Genomic DNA, 20,539 nt, shown 5'->3' with positions numbered 1-20,539 from the left:
TTGTATTTAATAAAGCATGCAGTATACTGGGCTTTATTAATAGTAGCATAGAATACAAGAGCAAGATTAGCTTAACTTCTACAAACATAGAAAAAAAATGGGAACAGAAGCAGGTCATAGTTGGGAGGGTGGGTCATTGCCTGGCATTTGTGTCACATGAATGATATTTTCCACTTATCAGTCACATTGGGGTTGGTGGGAGGGGTTGGAGCAGGAGGGTGGGTTTGGGTGGGGAGGGGTTGTTGGAGAGGGTGGGTCTGGATGGGATAGGTTTGTGGGGGGGAGTTGGAGAGAGTGGGTTTGGCTGGACAGAGGTTGGTGCGGGCGTGGGGGGTGGGTATGAGGGGAAGGGATTTGGAGGATGGGCTTGAGGGGGAGGGGTTCGGAGGGTGGGTCTGAGGGGAAGGGGTTGGGAGGGTGGGCCTGAGGGGGAGGGGTTGGGAGGGTGGGTCTGAGGGGGAGGGGTTGGGAGGGTGGGTCTGTGGGGGAGGGGTTGGGAGGATGGGTCTGTGGGAGAGGGGTTGGGAGGATGGGTCTGTGGGGGAGGGGTTGGGAGGATGGGTCTGTGGGGGAGGGGTTGGGAGGATGGGTCTGTGGGGGAGGGTGGGTCTGTGGGGGAGGGGTTGGGAGGGTGGGTCTGTGGGGGAGGGGTTGGGAGGGTGGGTCTGTAGGGGAGGGGTTGGGAGGGTGGGTCTGTAGGGGAGGGGTTGGGAGGGTGGGTCTGGGGGGGAGGGGTTGGGAGGGTGGGCATGTGGGGCAGGGGTTGGGAGGGGCTGGGCCTGTGGGGGAGGAGTAAGTGTGTTTCTGCGTAAAGATGGCAGCTGATGACACTCACTGTTTCCACAGTTACTGAGGAAAGACCCGCAAGAACGATTGGGCTGCTGTGGGAGGGGATCGTCCGAGATAAAAGAGCACCCCCTGCTTCAGAACATTAACTTCAAACGGCTGGAAGCAGGAATGGTGCCATCTCCATTTGTACCTGATGTAAGGTCCTCATTTACAACCTTCCCTCCCTTACCCACAAGTAAATGAAGGTAAACGACCTGTAGGCAGTCGCAGTCAGTAAGGCTGGAGAGAAAAATGCAAGTGGGGCAGATTATAGGTGAGCAGGAGTGGGTGCAGGAGGGGATGAGGCAGGGGTGAGGGTAGGGATTTGGGGAAGAGGGTGGGATTTTGGGGAAGAGGATGGAGAGTGGGGAAGAGGGTGGGGTGTTGGGGAGGGGTTGAGGAAGAGGGTGGGGCATTAGGGAGTGGTTGGGGCATTGGGGAGGGGATGGGAAAGGGGTTGGAATGTTGGGGAGATAGCGGGGAGTTGGGGGGCAGAAAAAGGACGATGTTGGGAAGGTGCGAAGAGGTGGGCAGAGGTGAGAGTGAGGTCAGAGTATGACGGTAGTTGGAGGAAGAGGCATTTTGTTTAAAGTTAAAGTTCATAAATGAGATGTGAGCTTCGCTGGCTGGGCCAGCATTATTGCCCATCCCTAGTTGCCCTTGAGAAGGTGGTGGTGAGTTGCCTTCTTGAACCGCTGCAGCCCCTGTGGTGTAGGTATACCTACAGTGCCGTTAGGAAGAGAGTTCCAGATTTTGACTCAGCAACAGCGAAGGAACGGAGATATATTTCCTAGTCAGGATGGTGTGTGAATTGGAGGGGAACTTCCAGGTGGTGGTGTTCCCATCTATCTGCTGCCCTCATCCTTCTAGATGGTAGTGGTCATGGGTTTGGAAGGTGCTGTCTAAGGAGCCTTGGTGAATTCCTGCAGTGCATCTTGTAGATGGTACACACTGCTGCTACTGTGCGTCGGTGGTGGAGGGAACGAATGTTTGTGGATGTGGTGCCAATCAAGTGGACTGCTTTGTCCTGGATGGTGTTGAGATTCTTGAGTGTTGAGGAAGCTGCACTCATCCAGGCAAGTGGGGAGTATTCCATCACACTCCTGACTTGTGCCTTGTAGATGTGGACAGACTTTGGGGAGTCAGGAGATGAGTTACTCATCGCAGGATTCCGAGCCTCTGACCTGCTCTTGTAGCCACAGTATTTATATGGCTAGCCCAGTTCAGTTTCTAGTCAATGGTAACCCCCAGGATGTTGATAATGGGGGATTCAACGATAGTATTGTCATTGAACATCAAGAGGCGATGGTTAGTATCTCTCTTGTTGGGGATGGTCATTGCCTGACACTTGTGTGGCGCGAATGTTACTTGCCACTTGTCAGCCCAAGCCTGGATATTGTCCAGGTCTTGCTGCATTTGGACATGGACTGCTTCAGTATATTAGGAGTGGCGAATGATGCTGAACATTATGCAATCATCAGCGAACATCCCCATTTCTGACCTTATGGAGAGAAGATCAGGAAACATAGAGGTCTATAAAACTTCCCAGTAACTAAGAGTTGGGTTGGGTAGAGAATAAATCAGGAAAGGAGAGGTCAATTTAATGAGGGTAATAGAGTTACAGAGTAATAGAGGTTGATGGAGTAGAGAATGATTTCCGAGAGTTGGGGTAGAGACGTTGCATATTTTAAAGGAAAATTGGATGAACAATTAAAGTAGAAGAAGAGAGCGGAATTAGCTTGAGATTGATACAGGGCTACGGGGATAGAGTGGGTCAGTGGGATTAGTTTGGGATTGATACACGGATATGGGGAGAGGGTGGGGCAGTGGGATTAGTGTGGGATTGATACAGGGCTCTGGGGAGAGAGTGGGGCAGTGGGATCAGTTTGGGATTAATACAGGGTGATGGGGTAAGAGTGGGGCAGTGGCATTGGTTTGGGATTGATACAGGGCAATGGGGAGAGAGCGGGACAGTGGGATTAATTTAGTTTTGACACAGGCCTATGGGGAGAGAGTGGGGCAGTGGGATTAATTTAGTATTGATACAGGGATATGGGGAAAAAGTGGGGCAGTGGGATTCATTTGGGATTGATATAGGGCGATGGGGAGGGAAGCGGGGCAGTGAGATTCGTTTGGGATTGATTCAGGTTTAAAGGAAGAGAGCGGGGCAGTGAGATTAGTTTGGAATTGGTACAGGTCTATGGGGAAAGAGTGGGGCAATGGGATTAATTTGGTATTGATACATGTCCATGGGGAGAGAGCGGTGCAGTGGGATTAATTTGGGATTGATACAGGTCTTTGGGGAGATAGTGGGACAGTGGGATTAGTTTGGGATTGATACATGGTTATGGGGGGAGAGCGGGGCAGTGGGGTTATTTTGGGATTGATACACATCTATGGGGAGAGAATGGAGCAGTGGGATTCGTTTGGGATTGATACAGGGATTTGGGGAGAAAGTGGGACAGTGGGATTAGTTTGGGAATGATGCAGATCTCTGAGGAGAGGGTGGGGCAGTGGGGTTAGTTTGTGATTGATACAGGGTGATGAGGAGAGAGCAGCACAGTGGGAATATTTACTCTGACTCTGAATAACAATCTTTACTCTCACTCTGTGCTTTGCGTTGAAGCCAGTTCACAATCCATTCTACCACTTGTCCCCTAATTCCACAATGTCTGACTTTACTCGTTGGATTATTATGTGATGCCTTCTGGACAATTAAATACATCTAGTGCAATTACAGTTGCCTACTCTGTTACGTCTTCATAAAATTCAGTAACGTTGGTTAAATAATATTTTCCCTTTTGAAATCCATGCCGACTATTTATTATTATATTTTAGGTTTCTAGACATTTTCCTGTTCTTTCCTTTAGTTGGGATTCCATTCAATTTCCCAGTACTGATGTTAAACTGACTGCTCTATAGCTTCCTGGACATGAATGATCTCCTTTTTAAAATATAGGAATTATATTAGCTATCCACCAGCCTTCTGAATTATTGAAATGAATTATTAAAAATTTGTAATAATATCTTTGCTACCTTTTCCCTAGATTCTTTTAAAATGAGATGATGCAATCTATCTCCTCAAGAGGTTTTATCCTCTTTAAATTTGTTTATTAAATATTTCAACTCTTTGTGTTTTATATGTGATTATCATTTTCAATCCCAACTTCTGATGTCATGTTTGCCTGATCTGTCTTCCTGGTAAATACTGAAGCAAATTAATGATTTAATATTTCAAGCATTTTGCTGCCTGTGATTTTATCCAGGTTATGCCTTAAGTGGTCCCCATGCCTTACTTCATTGTATTTGTTTGTCTGTGGGATATTTTACTATCTTGTTTTATGTTTCTTCATAATTAAATCCTAATTGCTATTTTCCTCCCTAACTGTTTTTTTGATTTCTCTCCTAATCTCTTTGTATTCTCTCTTTTCATGCTCTCCTTTTTGTGTCTTTGTAGATAGTATACACCTCCTTCCTAATCCTCAATTTTTCCCTTATATCTTTATTTGTCCATGGAGTCGCAGGAATGAATTATTTGCTCTTGTGCATTGGAATCTATTTTCCATGCACTCTGATGAACACTCTTTGAAATCTTTCCCATTGTCCTAAAGGGTTGTTTGTCAATATTGTCTATTTTATTTTCCTAAATTGTATTCCTAGCCAATCAAACTCAGCTCTTCTCCAATATTTTAACCTGCTCTTTGCTCTGCATATCTCCTTCTCAACTTTTATCCTAATGGCAAGAAACTTCCCCCCAGTTCGTCGACGTGTAAAATGACGCGGAATGACCTCTGGCGGAACTCCCAACACCATCCCGTGTCATTCGCATTTTCAGGTTGGCGGGGGCGCAGCCGAGTCAGCTGTGCACCCGCCGACCTGTCAACGGCCTATTGAGGCCATTCAAAAAGCAATTAAAGCAATTAGTGGACCTGCCCATCTAACCTTAAGGTTGGCGGGCAGGTTGGGAGCGCTGGCAGCTACCTGAAAAAGCATGAAACTTCATCCGCGGGCGGGATGAGGTTTCATGACTGAATTTAAAAATTAAGATTCACTTTTACTTAAAGTTATGTCCATGTCCCAACTCATGTAACATTGTCACACCAGGGGACATGGATGGTGAATGAAATTTTCACTGCAGTAACTTTTTTACTTTGGGAACTGATCTCCCTGAGGCAGCACTTAGTCTCAGGGAAATTGGAGCGCTCCTTCGTTTAATTGGCCCGCCCACTAAAAATGGGGGCACCCCCATGATCAGGGGCACCGATCAGAGGGCCGCCCACCCACACCTGCCCCCGCGTTGGTGGGGGGGGGGGGGGGGGGGGGGGTGGAATTTTGCCCAATTATTATATTATATTATGGTGACTATTGCCTAGATGTTCCACTACTTTGACTGCTCTTATCTGCACTGCTCCATTGCCCGTTACTAGATCTGATTATGAATCCTCCCTCCTTAGGCTTCTTACATACTGGGTTAGAAAGGAGTTCTGTACACATTGTAGAAACTCCATTCCTTTAGCCCCGTTACCTACCTCGCTGGCCAATTAATTTTGGAGTATTTGAAATGCCCCGTTATTGTTTTCTTATATTTTGTTTACTTATCTCCTTAAATTTGCCTGTATATTTCTTCTTCTATCTCCCTTCCAATAGTCGGTGTTCTGTAGCCTAAATGGATCAGTGTAACTGATCTTTTATTAACATTTTATCTCTGTCCACGTGGAATGGACCACTCAGCCCCTTGAGTCTGTTCTGTCATTTAGGTTCATGGCTGGCCTGTGACCTAACTCCATGGTACCCATTTTACCCTGTATCCCTTCATACCTTTGGTTAACAAAAATCTACCAATCCCAGGTTTAAAATTAACAATTTATCCAGCATCGATTGCCACTTATGGAAGAGAGTTCCAAACTTTGTGTGTAGAAGCGTTTCCTAATTTCATTCCTGAAAGGTCTAGTTTTAGTTTTTAGACTCTGTCCCCTTGTCCTGAACTCCCTGACCAGAGGAAACAGTTTCTCTCCATCGACTCTATCTGTCCTCCTTAATATCTTCAAAACTTTGATCAAATCTCTTCCTTAACCTTCTATATGCCAAGGAATTCAACTCTAGTATTTTTTAATCTCTCGTAATTTAATACTTTAAATATCATTTTAGCAAACACACATCACACTCATTGCAAGGTTAATATTCCTACAGTGTGATGTCCAGAACTGCCTACAGCCCATCAGATTTTGTATATCTGAAATATGGCTTCTAGTCACCTTGAGTTCTATTCCTCGAGATAGAATGGCCTACATTTCAATAGCATTTCACTAAACTGCATGATTATTTTCTGTCTTCATGTGGCATTTTACTGATCTATGTACGTGGACCCCTACAGCGTTAGATTATTCTGAGCTAGTATTACTCTGCCCCTGTATTTCCTTACTCCTCACCTGGCTGCCATTCACTCTCTTTCTCCAGCCACAAGCGATCTACTGCAAGGACGTGTTGGACATTGAGCAATTCTCGACAGTGAGGGGAGTGGAGCTAGAACCCACAGACAACGATTTCTACACCAGGTTTGCCACAGGGTCTGTCACCATTCCCTGGCAAAATGAGGTAAATGAAGTTAAAAACAGAAAGAGGCTATTCAGCCTATTCAGTCCATATCAGCTCTCTGTATAGTCAGCCTGGCTCCTTCACAGGAAAGGTCAAAGTGCGGTGGTCAGTAACAACTCATCACAGGATCCAGGAGCTGCTTCACTGCCCAGTGTCCGCACTGAGCTCAACACACTGCACGAACTGCCTTACATTACAGAGAGCACACCCACCCCCCGCCCCCCAAACAAATCGGTCCCACAGGCTTTACACCCCTCCCCCGCAAATCAGACCCACGGGCTTTACACACACTCCCCACCCTCAGACCCACAGGCTTTACACACACTCCCCACCCTCAGACCCACAGGCTTTACACACACTCCCCACCCTCAGCCCCACGGGCTTTACACACACTCCCCACCCTCAGACCCACGGGCTTTACACACACTCCCCACCCTCAGACCCACGGGCTTTACACACACTCCCCACCCTCAGACCCACAGGCTTTACACACACTCCCCACCCTCAGACCCACAGGCTTTACACACACTCCCCACCCTCAGACCCACAGGCTTTACACACACTCCCCACCCTCAGCCCCACGGGCTTTACACACACTCCCCACCCTCAGACCCACAGGCTTTACACACACTCCCCACCCTCAGACCCACAGGCTTTACACACACTCCCCACCCTCAGACCCACAGGCTTTACACACACTCCCCACCCTCAGCCCCACAGGCTTTACACACACTCCCCACCCTCAGACCCACGGGCTTTACACACACTCCCCACCCTCAGACCCACGGGCTTTACACACACTCCCCACCCTCAGACCCACGGGCTTTACACACACTCCCCACCCTCAGACCCACAGGCTTTACACACACTCCCCACCCTCAGACCCACAGGCTTTACACACACTCCCCACCCTCAGCCCCACAGGCTTTACACAAACTCCCCACCCTCAGACCCACAGGCTTTACACACACTCCCCACCCTCAGCCCCACGGGCTTTACACACACTCCCCACCCTCAGCCCCACGGGCTTTACACACACTCCCCACCCTCAGACCCACGGGCTTTACACACACTCCCCACCCTCAGCCCCACGGACTTTACACACACTCCCCACCCTCAGCCCCACGGGCTTTACACACACTCCCCACCCTCAGCCCCACGGACTTTACACACACTCCCCACCCTCAGCCCCACGGACTTTACACACACTCCCCACCCTCAGCCCCACGGACTTTACACACACTCCCCACCCTCAGCCCCACGGACTTTACACACACTCCCCACCCTCAGCCCCACGGACTTTACACACACTCCCCACCCTCAGCCCCACGGACTTTACACACACTCCCCACCCTCAGCCCCACGGGCTTTACACACACTCCCCACCCTCAGTTGCTGCTGATGTTATTTTGTTGCTGTGTCTGACCATGTGTTTGGTTTTCAGATGATTCAGACGGATTGTTTCAGTGAACTGAATGTTTTTGGGAGTGAGGGCTCGGTTCCCCCTGACCTGGACTGGAGGGGGCAGCCTGAGCCCCCGCCCAGGAAGGGATTACTGCAGCGTCTCTTCAGTCGACAGGTGAGTGTCCCTCCACCGCCTGGGAATGCTGAGTGAGGGATCGGGATTTTACACAGATCATCACTCAGGCACTGTTAACGGTTCACATCAACAGGAAATACATTCAGGGAAGCAGACAGCCCTCTATCTCTGTTACCATCACATTGCTGAAATATTTCACACAATAGCCAGTATCAGTAACCAGTAACCAGAATCTCTCACCCCCACCCCCCACTCTCACTCTCACCGTACAGCTCAACATTACCCAGGCCATCCATATTCTCTCCACCTCCTGCCTCCCCCTCTCACCCCTCCCCCTCTCACCGCCCCCCTCTCACCCCTCCCCCCTCTCACCCCTCCCCCTCTCACCCCCCCATCTCACCCCTCCCCCTCTCACCCCTCCCCCTCTCACCCCTCCCCCTCTCACCCCTCCCCCTCTCACCCCGCCCCCTCTCACCCCGCCCCCTCTCACCCCGCCCCCTCTCACCCCGCCCCCTCTCACCCCGCCCCCTCTCACCCCGCCCCCTCTCACCCCGCCCCCTCTCACCCCGCCCCCTCTCACCCCGCCCCCTCTCACCCCGCCCCCTCTCACCCCGCCCCCCTCACCCCGCCCCCTCTCACCCCTTCCCCCTCTCACCCCTTCCCCTCTCACCCCTTCCCCCTCTCACCCCTTCCCCCTCTCACCCCTTCCCCCTCTCCACCCGCTCCCCCCTCACCCGCTCCCCTCCCCCTCCCTTTTCACCCCCCCCCCTTCTCAACCCCTCCTCTCTTGTTCCGCTCCACCCCTGCCTCTTTCTTCCTTCCCTCCTTTGCCTCTGCTCACTCACCCCCTCACCCCTCTGTCCCTCACTCAGCCGTCACCCTGTCACTTTGGTAGCTCCCACTATTTCCGATCACACCCGTGGGTTATACCCTGCAACCTGGGAATGTCCATTAATCCCTCAGAAGAGTTAAAGGTAAAGGAATAGTTGGGATGTGAGCACACTGAGGGCTGTGTGCTGAATCACCAGCTCTTGTTCTGCTCTCTTCCACCTCATGCCTGAGCTCATCTCCTTCTCTTTCTGCAGAAATGAGCTGGCATTATGGGATGGCCAGTGGATAATCCCGCAATCAAGACTGCCTCAGTAATGCAGCAAAGTGAATCCTCAGGAGATCGAGCATTCCACCTGCTTACTGCTCTAACTAGAAACAGGCCCACTGTGGTTAACATACACTGCTTACTGCTGTGACTAACCACTGTAACTAGCAACAAGTCCACTGTGGTTAACCTACACTGCTTACCGCTGTGACTAACCACTATAACTAGCAACAAGTCCACTGTGGTTAACCTACACTGCTTACCGCTGTGACTAACCACTATAACTAGCAACAAGTCCACTGTGGTTAACCTACACTGCTTACTGCTGTGACTAACCACTGTAACTAGCAACAAATCCACTGTAGTTAACCTACATTGCTTACCACTGTAACTAACCACTGTGACTAACCACAAGTCCACTGTTGTTAACCTACACTGCTTGCTGCTGTGGCTAACCACTGTAACTAGCAACAAGTCCATTGCCATTAACCTACACTGCTTATCAACCACTGTGACTAACCACTGTAACTAGCAACAAGTCCACTGTCATTAACCTGCACTTTTAACCAATGTAACTAACAACTGTAACTAGTGAGACTAGTGATCACTAAAGTACAGCATACCATTGTAACAGCCACTGTAACTAGCAAGAGCTCCACCATCACTAAGCTGTGCTGCTACAGAAGAACAGGAAAGATAGGGACAGGAGTAGACCACACCACTCCACCATTCAATTCCGTCATGGCTGATCTTCAGCTTCAACTCCATTTTCCCGCCCACTCCCCATATCCCTTAATTCCTGGAGAGACCAAAAACCTGTCTCTCTCAGCCTTAAATATATTCAATGACGGAGCATCCACAACCCTCTGGGGTAGAGAACTCCAAACATTCACAACCCTTTAAGTGAAGAAAGTCACCTCTCAATCTTCCAGAGAATATAAGCCCATTTTACTCAGCCTCTCATCATAAGACAAACCCTTCATTGCAGGGATCAATCAAGTGAACCTTCCCTGCACCTCTTTCAATGCAAGTCTATCCTTTCTTAAATGTGGAGACCAAACTGCGCACAGTATTCCAGATGTGGTCTCACCAACACCCTGTATAATTGCAGCAAGACTTCTTTATTCTTGTACTTAAATAAAAGACAACATGCCATTATTCAAAAAGGGAAGGAGACAGAAAGCAGGAAACTACAGGCCTGTTAGCTTAACATCTGTCATAGGGAAAACATTAGGAGCTATTATTAAAGACGTTACAACAGGGCACTTAGAAAAAAATCAAAGCAATCAGGCAGTGTCAACATGGCTTTGTGAAAGGGAAATCATGTTTAACCAACTTATTAGAGTTCTTTGAGGAAGTAACGTGCTGTGGATAATGGGGAACCGGTGGATGTACTGTACTTAGATTTCCAGAAGGCATTTGATAAAGTGCCGCATAAAAAGTTATTGCGGAAAATAAAAACTCATGGCATGGGGGTAACATATTGACATGGATAGATGATTGGCTGGCTAACAGGAAGCAGAGAGTAGGCATAAATAGGCCTTTTTCAGGTTGGCAAGATGTAATGAGTGGTGTGCCACAGAGATTAGTGCTGGGACCCCAGCTGTTTACAATTTATATAAATGACTCAGATGAAGAGATTGAAGGGATGGTTGCCAAATTTGCTGATGACACAAAGATATGTCGGAAAGTAAGTTGTGAAGAGGACATAAGGAAGCTACAAACAGATATAGATACGTTGAGTGAGTGGGCAAAGACCTGGCAGTTGGAATTTAATGTGGGCAAATGTGAAATAGTTCATTTTGCAGGAAGAATAAAGGGAAGCATATTATTTAAATGGTGAGAAATTTCAGGGTTCTGAGATGCAAGAGGGATCTGGGTGCCCTAGTGCATGAATAACAGAAGGCTAGAATGTAAGTACAGCAAGTAATCAGGAAAGCTAATTGAATGCAAAAGTAGGGAGGTTATGCTTCAGTTGTACAGGGCATTGGCAAGCCCACATTTGGAGTATAGTGTACAGTATTGGTCACCTTATTTAAGGAAGAATGTAATTGCGTTAGAAGCAGTTCAGAGAAGGTTTACTGGACTAATACCTGGAATAAGTGGGTTGTCTTATGAGGAAAGGTTGGACAGACGAGGCTTGTATCCACTGGAGTTTAGAGGAGTAAGCGGTGATTTGATTGAAACATATAAGATCCTGAGGAGTCTTGACAGGGTGGATGTGGAGGATGTTTCCTCTTGTGGGAGAATCTAGAACTAGGGGTCACTGTTTAAAAATAAGGGGTCACCCACTTAAAACAGAGATGAGGTGAAATTTTTTCACTCAGAGGGTTGAGAGTCTCTGGAACTCTCTTCCTGAAAAAGCGGTGGAAGCATAGTCTTTGAATATTTTTAAGGCAGAGGTGGATAGATTCTTGTTAAGCAAGGTTATTGGTGTAGGTGGGATGCATATTTCAGGTTATTATCAGATCAGCCATGATCTTATTAAGTGGTGTAGCAGGCTCAAGGGGCTGAATGGCCTACTCCTGCTCCTTGTTCGTATTCTAAGTCATTAATATCAATTGTAAATAGCTGAGGCCTCAGCACTTAGCCTTGCGGTGCTCCACAAGTCACTGACTGCCAACTTGAAAATGCTCTACATATGCCCACTCTCTGCTTCCTGTCCACTAACCAATCCCCTTTCCAAGCTAATATATCACCCCCACTCCATGAGCCCTTATATTTCCCATTAACCTTTTGTGTGGCACCTTATCAAATGCCTTTTGGAAATCCAAGTACATTACACTACTAGTTTCCCTTTATCTACCCTTTTGGTTACATCTTCAAAAAACTCTAATAAGTTTGTCAAATAGGGTTTACCTTTGTAAAACCATGCCGACTTGTTCTAATCATACTATGTTTTTATAAGTATAATTTTAACACTTACTTAACAATAGATTCCAGTATTTTTCCCAATAACTGATGTTAGGCTAACTGACCTATAGTTCATTGCATTCTTTCTCCCTCCTTTCTTTAAAAGTGATTTTACATTTGCCAACTTTCAATCTAATGGGATGGTTCCTGAATCGAAGGAATTTTGGAAAGTCATAGCCAGCACATCCACTATCTCTGCAACCAGAAACTCTCCCATTTTTTGTGTACCTGACCCGGCAGCGAAAATCTGGACCAATCTTTGTTCAATGCCTCTGTCGTTTCCTCATTCCCCATGATAATTTCTCCTGTCGCTGCTTCCCACAGCTCTTTTGATAGCTCATTGAATAGTCTGCTGTCCATAACCCTGGAGTGAGGGGTGGATACTCTCGGAGATAGATGGGGATTGTGGTCTCTGTTGGAGACACAACCTCCAGTGAGGAGAAGAGGAGGAGGAGTAAGGTGAGAGGATTCAGGGACCACAGGGAGGCTCAGAATGCTGTGGGTCCTCGGGAAGGGAACAGAGCAGCGCCAGACCCAGGTGGTCAGGGGGAGGCTAGAAACCCTTACCAGAGGCACAGACAGTATGCTGCACCAAGGGGATACAGGCAGAAATTCAGCTACCTGCAATTGAGTGAGACTCTGTGCAGAAGCCAAGGGCAACAGTTACATCAGGGGAGGGGAGGGCTTGTCAAAGTGCCATGGGGCCACTCGATGCCTGTCACCTTGAAGGTGACAGTGGTGCTGAGCTTTCTTGCCACAGGCTCTTTTCAGGCAGCCTGTGGACACAGTCTGCTGTACAGCACTGCATCACGGTGTTCACAGATACAATGTTCCGAGGGCCAGCAATTATATTGCCTTCACACAGGGTCCCCAGATCCAGAAGGAGATAGCCTGCAGGTTTGCTGCCATTGCTGGCTTCCCACGGGTGCAGGGAGTCCTCGATTGCACACATGCAGCCAGTGAGGATCCGGTAGGACAGCCCTGCACGTTCATTAACAGAAACCGATTCCACTCAATCAGCTGTCTATGACCACAATCGGCGAGACATGCCAGAGTGTGCCAGACATATGGGTAACAGCCAAGACACCCATATTCTCAGGAACTGTCAAATTCCAGACCTTTTCACTGGGCCAGAGGTGTTTGCTTCTAAGTAATAAGGGTCATCCCCTCAAGAGATTGCTCATGATGCCTCTGAGGGAACCAAGATGTGACGCAGAGAGGAGGTACAAGAGATGTGCCAGCACCGGGGCCATTGTTGAGTGGACCATCAGACTCCAATATGCGCTACCGATGCCTGGACGACTCCAGGGGTGCATTGCAGTACTTCCCCGCACGGGTGTCCCTCATTGTTGTGGTCTGCTGTATCCTCCACAACATTACCATACAAAGAGGAGATGTCCTAGAGGATGAAGACAGGCCAGAAGGAGACCAACCCTCTGAAGACGATGGTGAGGATGAAGTGAGGGACCTCGGTGAGGCTGCTGCGAATGCCCTTGGCCGTGACACCAGGGGCGCATTAATACACCAAAGGTCCCTGTACAGCCTCTAGGCAAAGCTACATCAGGGAACATGAAATATTGTCCCTCCATCTCGCAGTTACAATGAGCAAGTCCTGAAGCCCTTACATCCAAACCTTCTCCAGCTGCCCACACGTTTACATGATTCCTCCAGCCCTCCGTCACCCTTCCATTTCCTCCCTCAACCTTCAGGCATAAGTCACACAGCCACAGCTATCAATAAGAATATAAGTGTGAAGGAATGTGAGTTTTGTGTTTATTCACAAGCCTTCAAGGCATAACAACATTATTAAAGAGAAATGCCACCCACGTGCCCTACTTGTGACTAATGTGAATGTGAACGAAGATGTTTACGAGTGCTCTGGTGCCGTGCTCCCCCCTCGCTTGTGGCTGCACTGGAGAGAGGTGGCCCTGGAGTCCTCTGTGCATCTGTGGCCTCGAGCAGCCAGCCACACCAGGAGATCCTGGCACAGACACATGTGAGTCTTCGGTTACCACGGCAAAGGTCGAGGCCTGTGTCAATGGCCAATGAGCAGAGGTGATGCTGTCCCCATCAGAAGTGCCTTGAGAGACAGCTGCTGCTCACCGCCTGCCACTAAGACCAGCTGGTCCTCCCTGGCATCCAGTGATTCCAGGAGCCTGATGGGCAGCCCAGCTCCCATTTCCCTGAAGTCAGAGCTAGGGCAATGGTGTGCAGGCCGGGGCTCATCCCGATGACTGCGTCTGCAACGTGCTGGGTTTGCCCCTCCAGGACAGACGGGTGACATGTAGGAAGCTCGGTGCTCTGAAGAATGGGTGATCACAGCACTCACAGGTTCATAGAATCTTTACAGTGCAGGAGGAGGCCATTCAGCCCAACGAGTCTGCACTGGTTTTCTGAAAGAGCATTCCGCCTAGTCCCACTCCCCTGCCTTATCCCCGTAACCTTGCACATTCTCTCTTTACAGGTAGAAATCCAATTCCCTTCTGAATCCCTCGATCGAACCTGCCTCCTCCACCCTTTCAGGAAGTTTGTTCCAGACTCCAACCACTCTATGAGTGAAAAAGATTTTCCTTGCATCACCTTTACTCCTTTTGCCCATTATTTTGAATCCGTGCCCTCTAGGTCTTGATGCTGTCTTGTGTGGGAACAGTTTCTCACTATTTACCCTGTCCATACCTCTCAGGGTCTCGAATACCTCTATCAAGTCTCCTTTCAGCCTTCTTTTCTCCAAGGAAAACAGTCCCAACCTCTCCAATTATACTCATAGCTACAGTTCTTCAACCGGGAATCATTCTTGTGTCTTCACATCCTTCCTCCAGTATGGCACCCAGAACTGGACGCAGTACTCCAGATGAGGCCTAACTAGTGTCTTATACAAGTTCAACATGACCTCCTTACTCTTGTACTCAATGCCCCTATTAATAAAGCCTAAGATACTATATGCTTTATTAACTGCTCTCTCAACACGCCCTGTCATCTTCAATGACCTATGCACATATACACTGAGGTCCCTCTGTTCCTGCACCTCCTTTAGAGTTTCTCCCTTTATTTTATACTGACTCTCCATATCTTTCCTGCCAAAGCGAATCACCTCACACTTCTCGGCATTGAACTTCATCTGCCACTTGTCTGCCCAATCAACCAACGTGTCTATGTCCTTTTGAAGTTCAAGACTATCCTCATCACAGTTGACAACATTTCCAATCTTCATGTCATGGCCTGGATGGACACCTTCACATGCTCAGGGCCAGAGCGTGCAACCCCTCTGTTATAGCTGCCAAATCTTCCCAGATCTCTCACTGGACATCCAAGATCTGCCGCTTCATGGACCGTTCCAGAGGCGCATCATCCAACATGGAATCAATCTCTGGTTTACCCACACACACCTCCAACTGCCTGAGGCCTGCTCTCCCACATTCTCTGGCAGCTCCATGGGAATGTGAACAAAGAACAAGGAAAAGTACAGCACAGGAACAGGCCCTTCAGCCCTCCTAGCCTGTGCCGATCATATTGCCTGTCAAACTAAAACATTTTACACTTCCGGGGTCCCTATCCCTCTATTCCCATCCTATCCATGTATTTGTCAAGCTGCCTCTTAAACACCACTATCGTACCTGCTTCCACCACCTCCTCTGGCAGCGAATTCCAGACACTCACTACCCTCTGCGTAAAAAACTTGCCCCACATATCTCCTCTAAAGTTTTCTCCTCCCACCTTAAATCGATGTCCCCTAGTAATTGACTCTTCCACCCTGGGAAAAAGCTTCTGACTATCTACTCTGTCCATGCCACTCATAATTTTGTAAACTTCTATCAAGTTGCCCCTCAATCTCCGTCGCTCTAGTGAGAACAATCCGAGTTTCTCCAACCTCTCCTCATAGCTAATAACCTCCAGACCAGGCAGCATCCTGGGAAACCTCCTCTGCACCCTCTCCAACACCTCCATATCCTTCTGGTAATGTGGCGACCAGAATTGCACGCAATATTCCAAGTGTGGCCTAACCAAAGTTCTATACAGCTGCAGCATGACTTCCCAGCTTTTATATTCAATACCCCCGCCGATGAAGGCAAGCATGCCATATGCCTTCCTGACTACCTTATCCACCTGCGTTGCCACTTTCAGTGACCTGTGGACCTGTACACCCAGATCCCTCTGTCCGTCAATGCACTTAAGGGTTCTGCCATTTACTGTATAATTCCTGCCTATATTAGACATTCCAAAATGCATTACCTCGCATTTGTCCGGATTAAACTCCATCTGCCATTTCTCCGCCCAAGTCTCCAACCGATCTATATCCCTTTGTATCCTTTGACAATCCTCTTCACTATCTGCAACTCCTCCAACCTTAGTGTCGTCTGCAAACTTACTAATTAGCCCAGTTACATTTTCCTCCAAATCATTTATGTATACCACAAACAGCAAAGGTCCCAGCACTGATCCCTGCGGAACTCCACTAGTCACAGCTCTCCATTCAGAAAAGCACCCTTCCACTGCTACCCTCTGTCTTCTATGACCAAGCCAATTCTGTATCCATCTTGCCAGCTCACCTTTGATCCCGTGCGACTTTACCTTCTGTACCAGTCTGCCATGAGGGACTTTGTCAAAGGCCTTACTGAAATCCATGTAGATAACATCCACTGCCCTTCCATCGTCATGAGGGTGATTCTGAAAACCAGCTGCTATTGAACTAGATCATTGTTTGGAATGCGCAGTGACATGGCCTAGGACAGCTGTGTGCTCGTGGAAACCTGCAACTCTGGATGAGCAGCTAATCTCCAATACCTACTGCATTCGCTTACGAGACCTGGATCACACGGGCCAATATTTTTCACCCTGATGCCATACTCGCCCTTGCTGACCTCATGAGGTCATTGAACCTCTTGTAACACTGGGAGCAGGTCCTCCTCACAATGTCCACACTGCTGACCTCCTCGGCCACCTCCTCCCAAGCAGCATCAGTAAGCCAGGGTTTCCTGCTCTTCCCAACGCTCGAAATTAGATCTCCATGTCACCCCTCAGCTGCACGGAGGAGGCTGCCAAGGCCAGCCCCACTGAACCTCGGAGCAGCTTTGCCCCTTTTGGAGAGCCTCTCCCCATGCTCTGATGGTGCTGATATCTATGTGTGGAAACATTTAATTCATGTAAAACCCCTCAATGTCTGAAAGTGGTAGACTTGCTGATTAATGATAATTTGCCACCTATGAAGTTTAGATGGTTGGTAAACATAAGCGCAAATTAAAATAGACTTTAAAATGGTACAGCACCTCATCTTCCAATTAGGCACCTTACACTGGACTTAACATTCAGTTTAACAACTTCAGACCATGAACACTCTTCTATCTACACCCCTTTTTTATCCCTTTCTTCAATATTCATTTTTATTTTTATCCACTTATTTTTATTCATTCTTATTTTCATTCATTTATTAATTGTTTTATCTCCCCCTCTTTTTATCCCCCCCCTTTATCCCATTTTGATGCCTTTTTCCCCCCCACCCCTGTCCCCTCCCCCTACCCACCCCCACTAGGGCCGTCTGTCACTTTCCAGAGTACATATCCTGGTCCTGCCATTATCACATCCTGTTTTCTACTCTTAATGCCACCACTAGCACCTCCTTTAGCCAGCACCATTAACACCCGTTTGACCTTTTGTTCATGACATCTTTGTCAATCTTTCCTTAGCCTCTGCCTATCACTGGCCTTCTATCCAGCTTCACCTGCTCCACCCCCCTTAAACAGTACAAATTTCATCACATTTCTACTTCTCTGTAGCTCTGAAGAAGCGTCATACAAACTCAACGTTACCTCTGTTTCTATCTCCACAGATGCTGTCAGAATCTAGCATTTTCTGTTTTTGTTTAAAATAGACTTACCTGGATAGATTACAAAAGTCAGATTTCTTCACTGTACAGTTTCTGCTCTTCAGTGTGTCTATGATGGGTCACCTGACACTGTCACGTGCCAGGGGGCCCTGTAAAGAGCTGACTGTGACCTTGTTCCGGGTCACAGCCTGCTGCCCCCGAGAGCGGACATCCTGCACTCCGGCACACATTGGCTGGGATGAAGGCCTAGCCTGCCCTTGCCGCGAGCTGGTAACAGCCAGTGCATTATTGAGCATCCTCCAATGGCGGGCCAGGAAGTTGGAAAGCTACCAATGTCTCGGTGTGGAACCCAGCATCGGCACAGACCTTATTACTCAGCTCCAGGTCTCTGTAATGGTGATTAGATTGAAAATCATTTCCCTCTCTTTGTGCCACTCGTTCATCTGTCTTATTGCAATGCTTCATGCATTCAGATGAAGAATCTTTAATCTCATTTTTTCACTGCTATCCCCTTATTCACTGACACCCAATTACAGGTAAACTCTCTGTCCCTTCCTGTCCCACTCTGCTTGTCTTCACACACATCGCTGCACCATCCTGTCACCTTAACTTTTGTCTTTAAGTTTCTAAACATCCCTTTAAATTAACTGAGGAGGGCAGGATAAAGCCCTGTCCACAATCCTAGTTACCAAGTAACCAACTTCCTTAACCAGCGAGGTGTCCATCTTCACTGTCCTACATTTCTAATGGCTGTACCTAAATCCCGGTCACTGTTCCATGTCCAATCTCACTAATCTACACTGCTTCGCACCTTAACTAACCACTGGAACACGAGAGGGTCCAAGTTTTACTAAACTGCACTGTTCATGGTTGTTAGCAAACTTCTATAACCAGCAAAAGATTGGTACGTAGAATAGGTTTGTAACAACCTCAGTAACTAACCCTGTAACTAGTGAGTGGCACATCATCACTAAGCTGTACTGCTTACCACAACAACCAAGTGCTGTAACTAGTGACTGGTACACCATCACTAAGCTGTACTGCTTACCACAGCAACCAAGCGCTCTAACTAGCGACTGGTACAGCATCACTAAGCTGTACTGCTTATCACAGCAACCAAGCGCTGTGACTAGCGACTGGTACACCATCACTAAGCTGTAGTGTTTCCTATTGTAAAAGAAATGCTGTAACGTGCCAGAATCCTATTGTCAGGAATTAACACTGATCACTTAGCAACCAGCAAGAGGGAAATGTGAAGTAGGTTGTGAGGTACCCAGTGTTAAAATTTACTGGTAATGAGGAGGTCATTGGGGGTATATGGTCAGTGAGGGGGTGATTGATGGAGGTATCTGGTCAATGAGGGGGTGATTGATGAGAGGGTAAATGGTCAGTGAGGGGGTGATTGATGGGGCTTCTTTATTCTGGGTTAATCTGGAAGGAAACAGGTTATTCCATGTTTCCAAGTCCAACCATTCCTGGCCAAAGGAAGTTGAACTCCACTGGGATAGATGTACAAGTCTGTGTTAGATTACGGTTTGTAAACTGTACCCCCTCCACTCACGGAATATGTTCAGGATGATCATTGTGTGAGTGTGAAATTTTCCATTGAATGAGATTCGAACACGGTCGTGTGGCTCACAGAGCTGACTGGTCCATCAATCACCTGACTGTTGTCTATCTGTGCTCAGCCTGTCTTTGTGTTGATGTTTAACCAGGCTCATTGTCTAAGGCTTCGCTTTGCTTGGCTCCCAGCTGCCCTTGCTCTTTGTCAGGTCTGCTCTGGAAATTGGCAGGAGGAGGCGGAGGAGGAAGAGGAACATCCAAGTACTGACGCAGACGCACCCCGGAAACCCATCCATGCATCGTTCTCCACTGAGCCAAAGGATTGCAACTGTTTACAATTTTGCACATATCTGTACATTTAATATATAAATATTGGGATTTATATTTTAATCACAGATTGTGTAATGTTCACGTTTGTTATCTGCATGGAGGAAATTGTCATCTCCCGTCCGTGTCCATGAGCTGTCAGTGAACAACTGTCCCATTTCATAGAGTCAGTACTGAGGGAGTGCCGCACTGTCGGAGCATCAGTACTGAGGGAGCGCCGCACTGTTGGAGCATCAGTACTGAGGGAGTGCCGCACTGTCAGAGGGTCAGTACTGAGGGAGCGCCGCACTGTCAGAGGGTCAGTACTGAGGGAGCGCCGCACTGTCAGAGGGTCAGTACTGAGGGAGCGCCGCACTGTCGGAGCATCAGTACTGAGGGAGCGCCGCACTGTCAGAGGGTCAGTACTGAGGGAGCACCACACTGTCAGAGGGTCAGTACTGAGGGAGTGCCGCACTGTCAGAGGGTCAGTACTGACGGAGCACCACACTGTCAGAGGGTCAGTACTGAGGGAGTGCCGCACTGTCGGAGCATCAGTACTGAGGGAGCGCCGCACTGTCAGAGGGTCAGTACTGAGGGAGCACCACACTGTCAGAGGGTCAGTACTGAGGGAGTGCCGCATGGTCGGAGGGTCAGTACTGAGGGAGCGCCACACTGTCAGAGGGTCAGTACTGAGGGAGCGCCGCACTGTCAGAGGTGCTGGCCTTTGGATGAGATGTTAAACCGAGGCTCTGTCTGATTTGTGTGGTGGATGTAAACTATGCCAAGGTACTATTTGAAGAACTGAGGTGAGTTCTCCCTCGTGTCCTGGTCAATATTCCTCCAACAACCAGCCTCACTAAGATCGGTTATCTGGTCA

The 20,539-nt window shown here is 48.3% G+C and overlaps 1 protein-coding gene across 1 annotated transcript in view; it reads left to right on the top strand.

The window, feature by feature from the left end:
• grk6 (G protein-coupled receptor kinase 6) overlaps positions 1–19,746 on the top strand; it is a 208,197-nt gene extending 188,451 nt beyond the window's left edge. Inside the window, exons 13-16 of the mRNA XM_078534833.1 lie at positions 847–984; positions 6,286–6,423; positions 7,868–8,002; positions 19,566–19,746. Of these exons, the coding sequence (XP_078390959.1) occupies positions 847–984; positions 6,286–6,423; positions 7,868–8,002; positions 19,566–19,718 (564 nt within the window). The 3' untranslated portion in view covers positions 19,719–19,746. The remainder of the gene's footprint in view (positions 1–846; positions 985–6,285; positions 6,424–7,867; positions 8,003–19,565) is intronic.
• Positions 19,747–20,539: the final 793 nt, after the last annotated feature.

The sequence above is a fragment of the Cetorhinus maximus genome, unplaced genomic scaffold (genome assembly GCF_964194155.1).
Source record: "Cetorhinus maximus unplaced genomic scaffold, sCetMax3.hap1.1 HAP1_SCAFFOLD_115, whole genome shotgun sequence".
NCBI classification, from domain to species: Eukaryota; Metazoa; Chordata; class Chondrichthyes; order Lamniformes; family Cetorhinidae; genus Cetorhinus; species Cetorhinus maximus.
The sequence above is the reverse complement of the archived record's forward strand: the minus strand, read 5'-3'. Positions and strand labels throughout refer to the sequence as shown.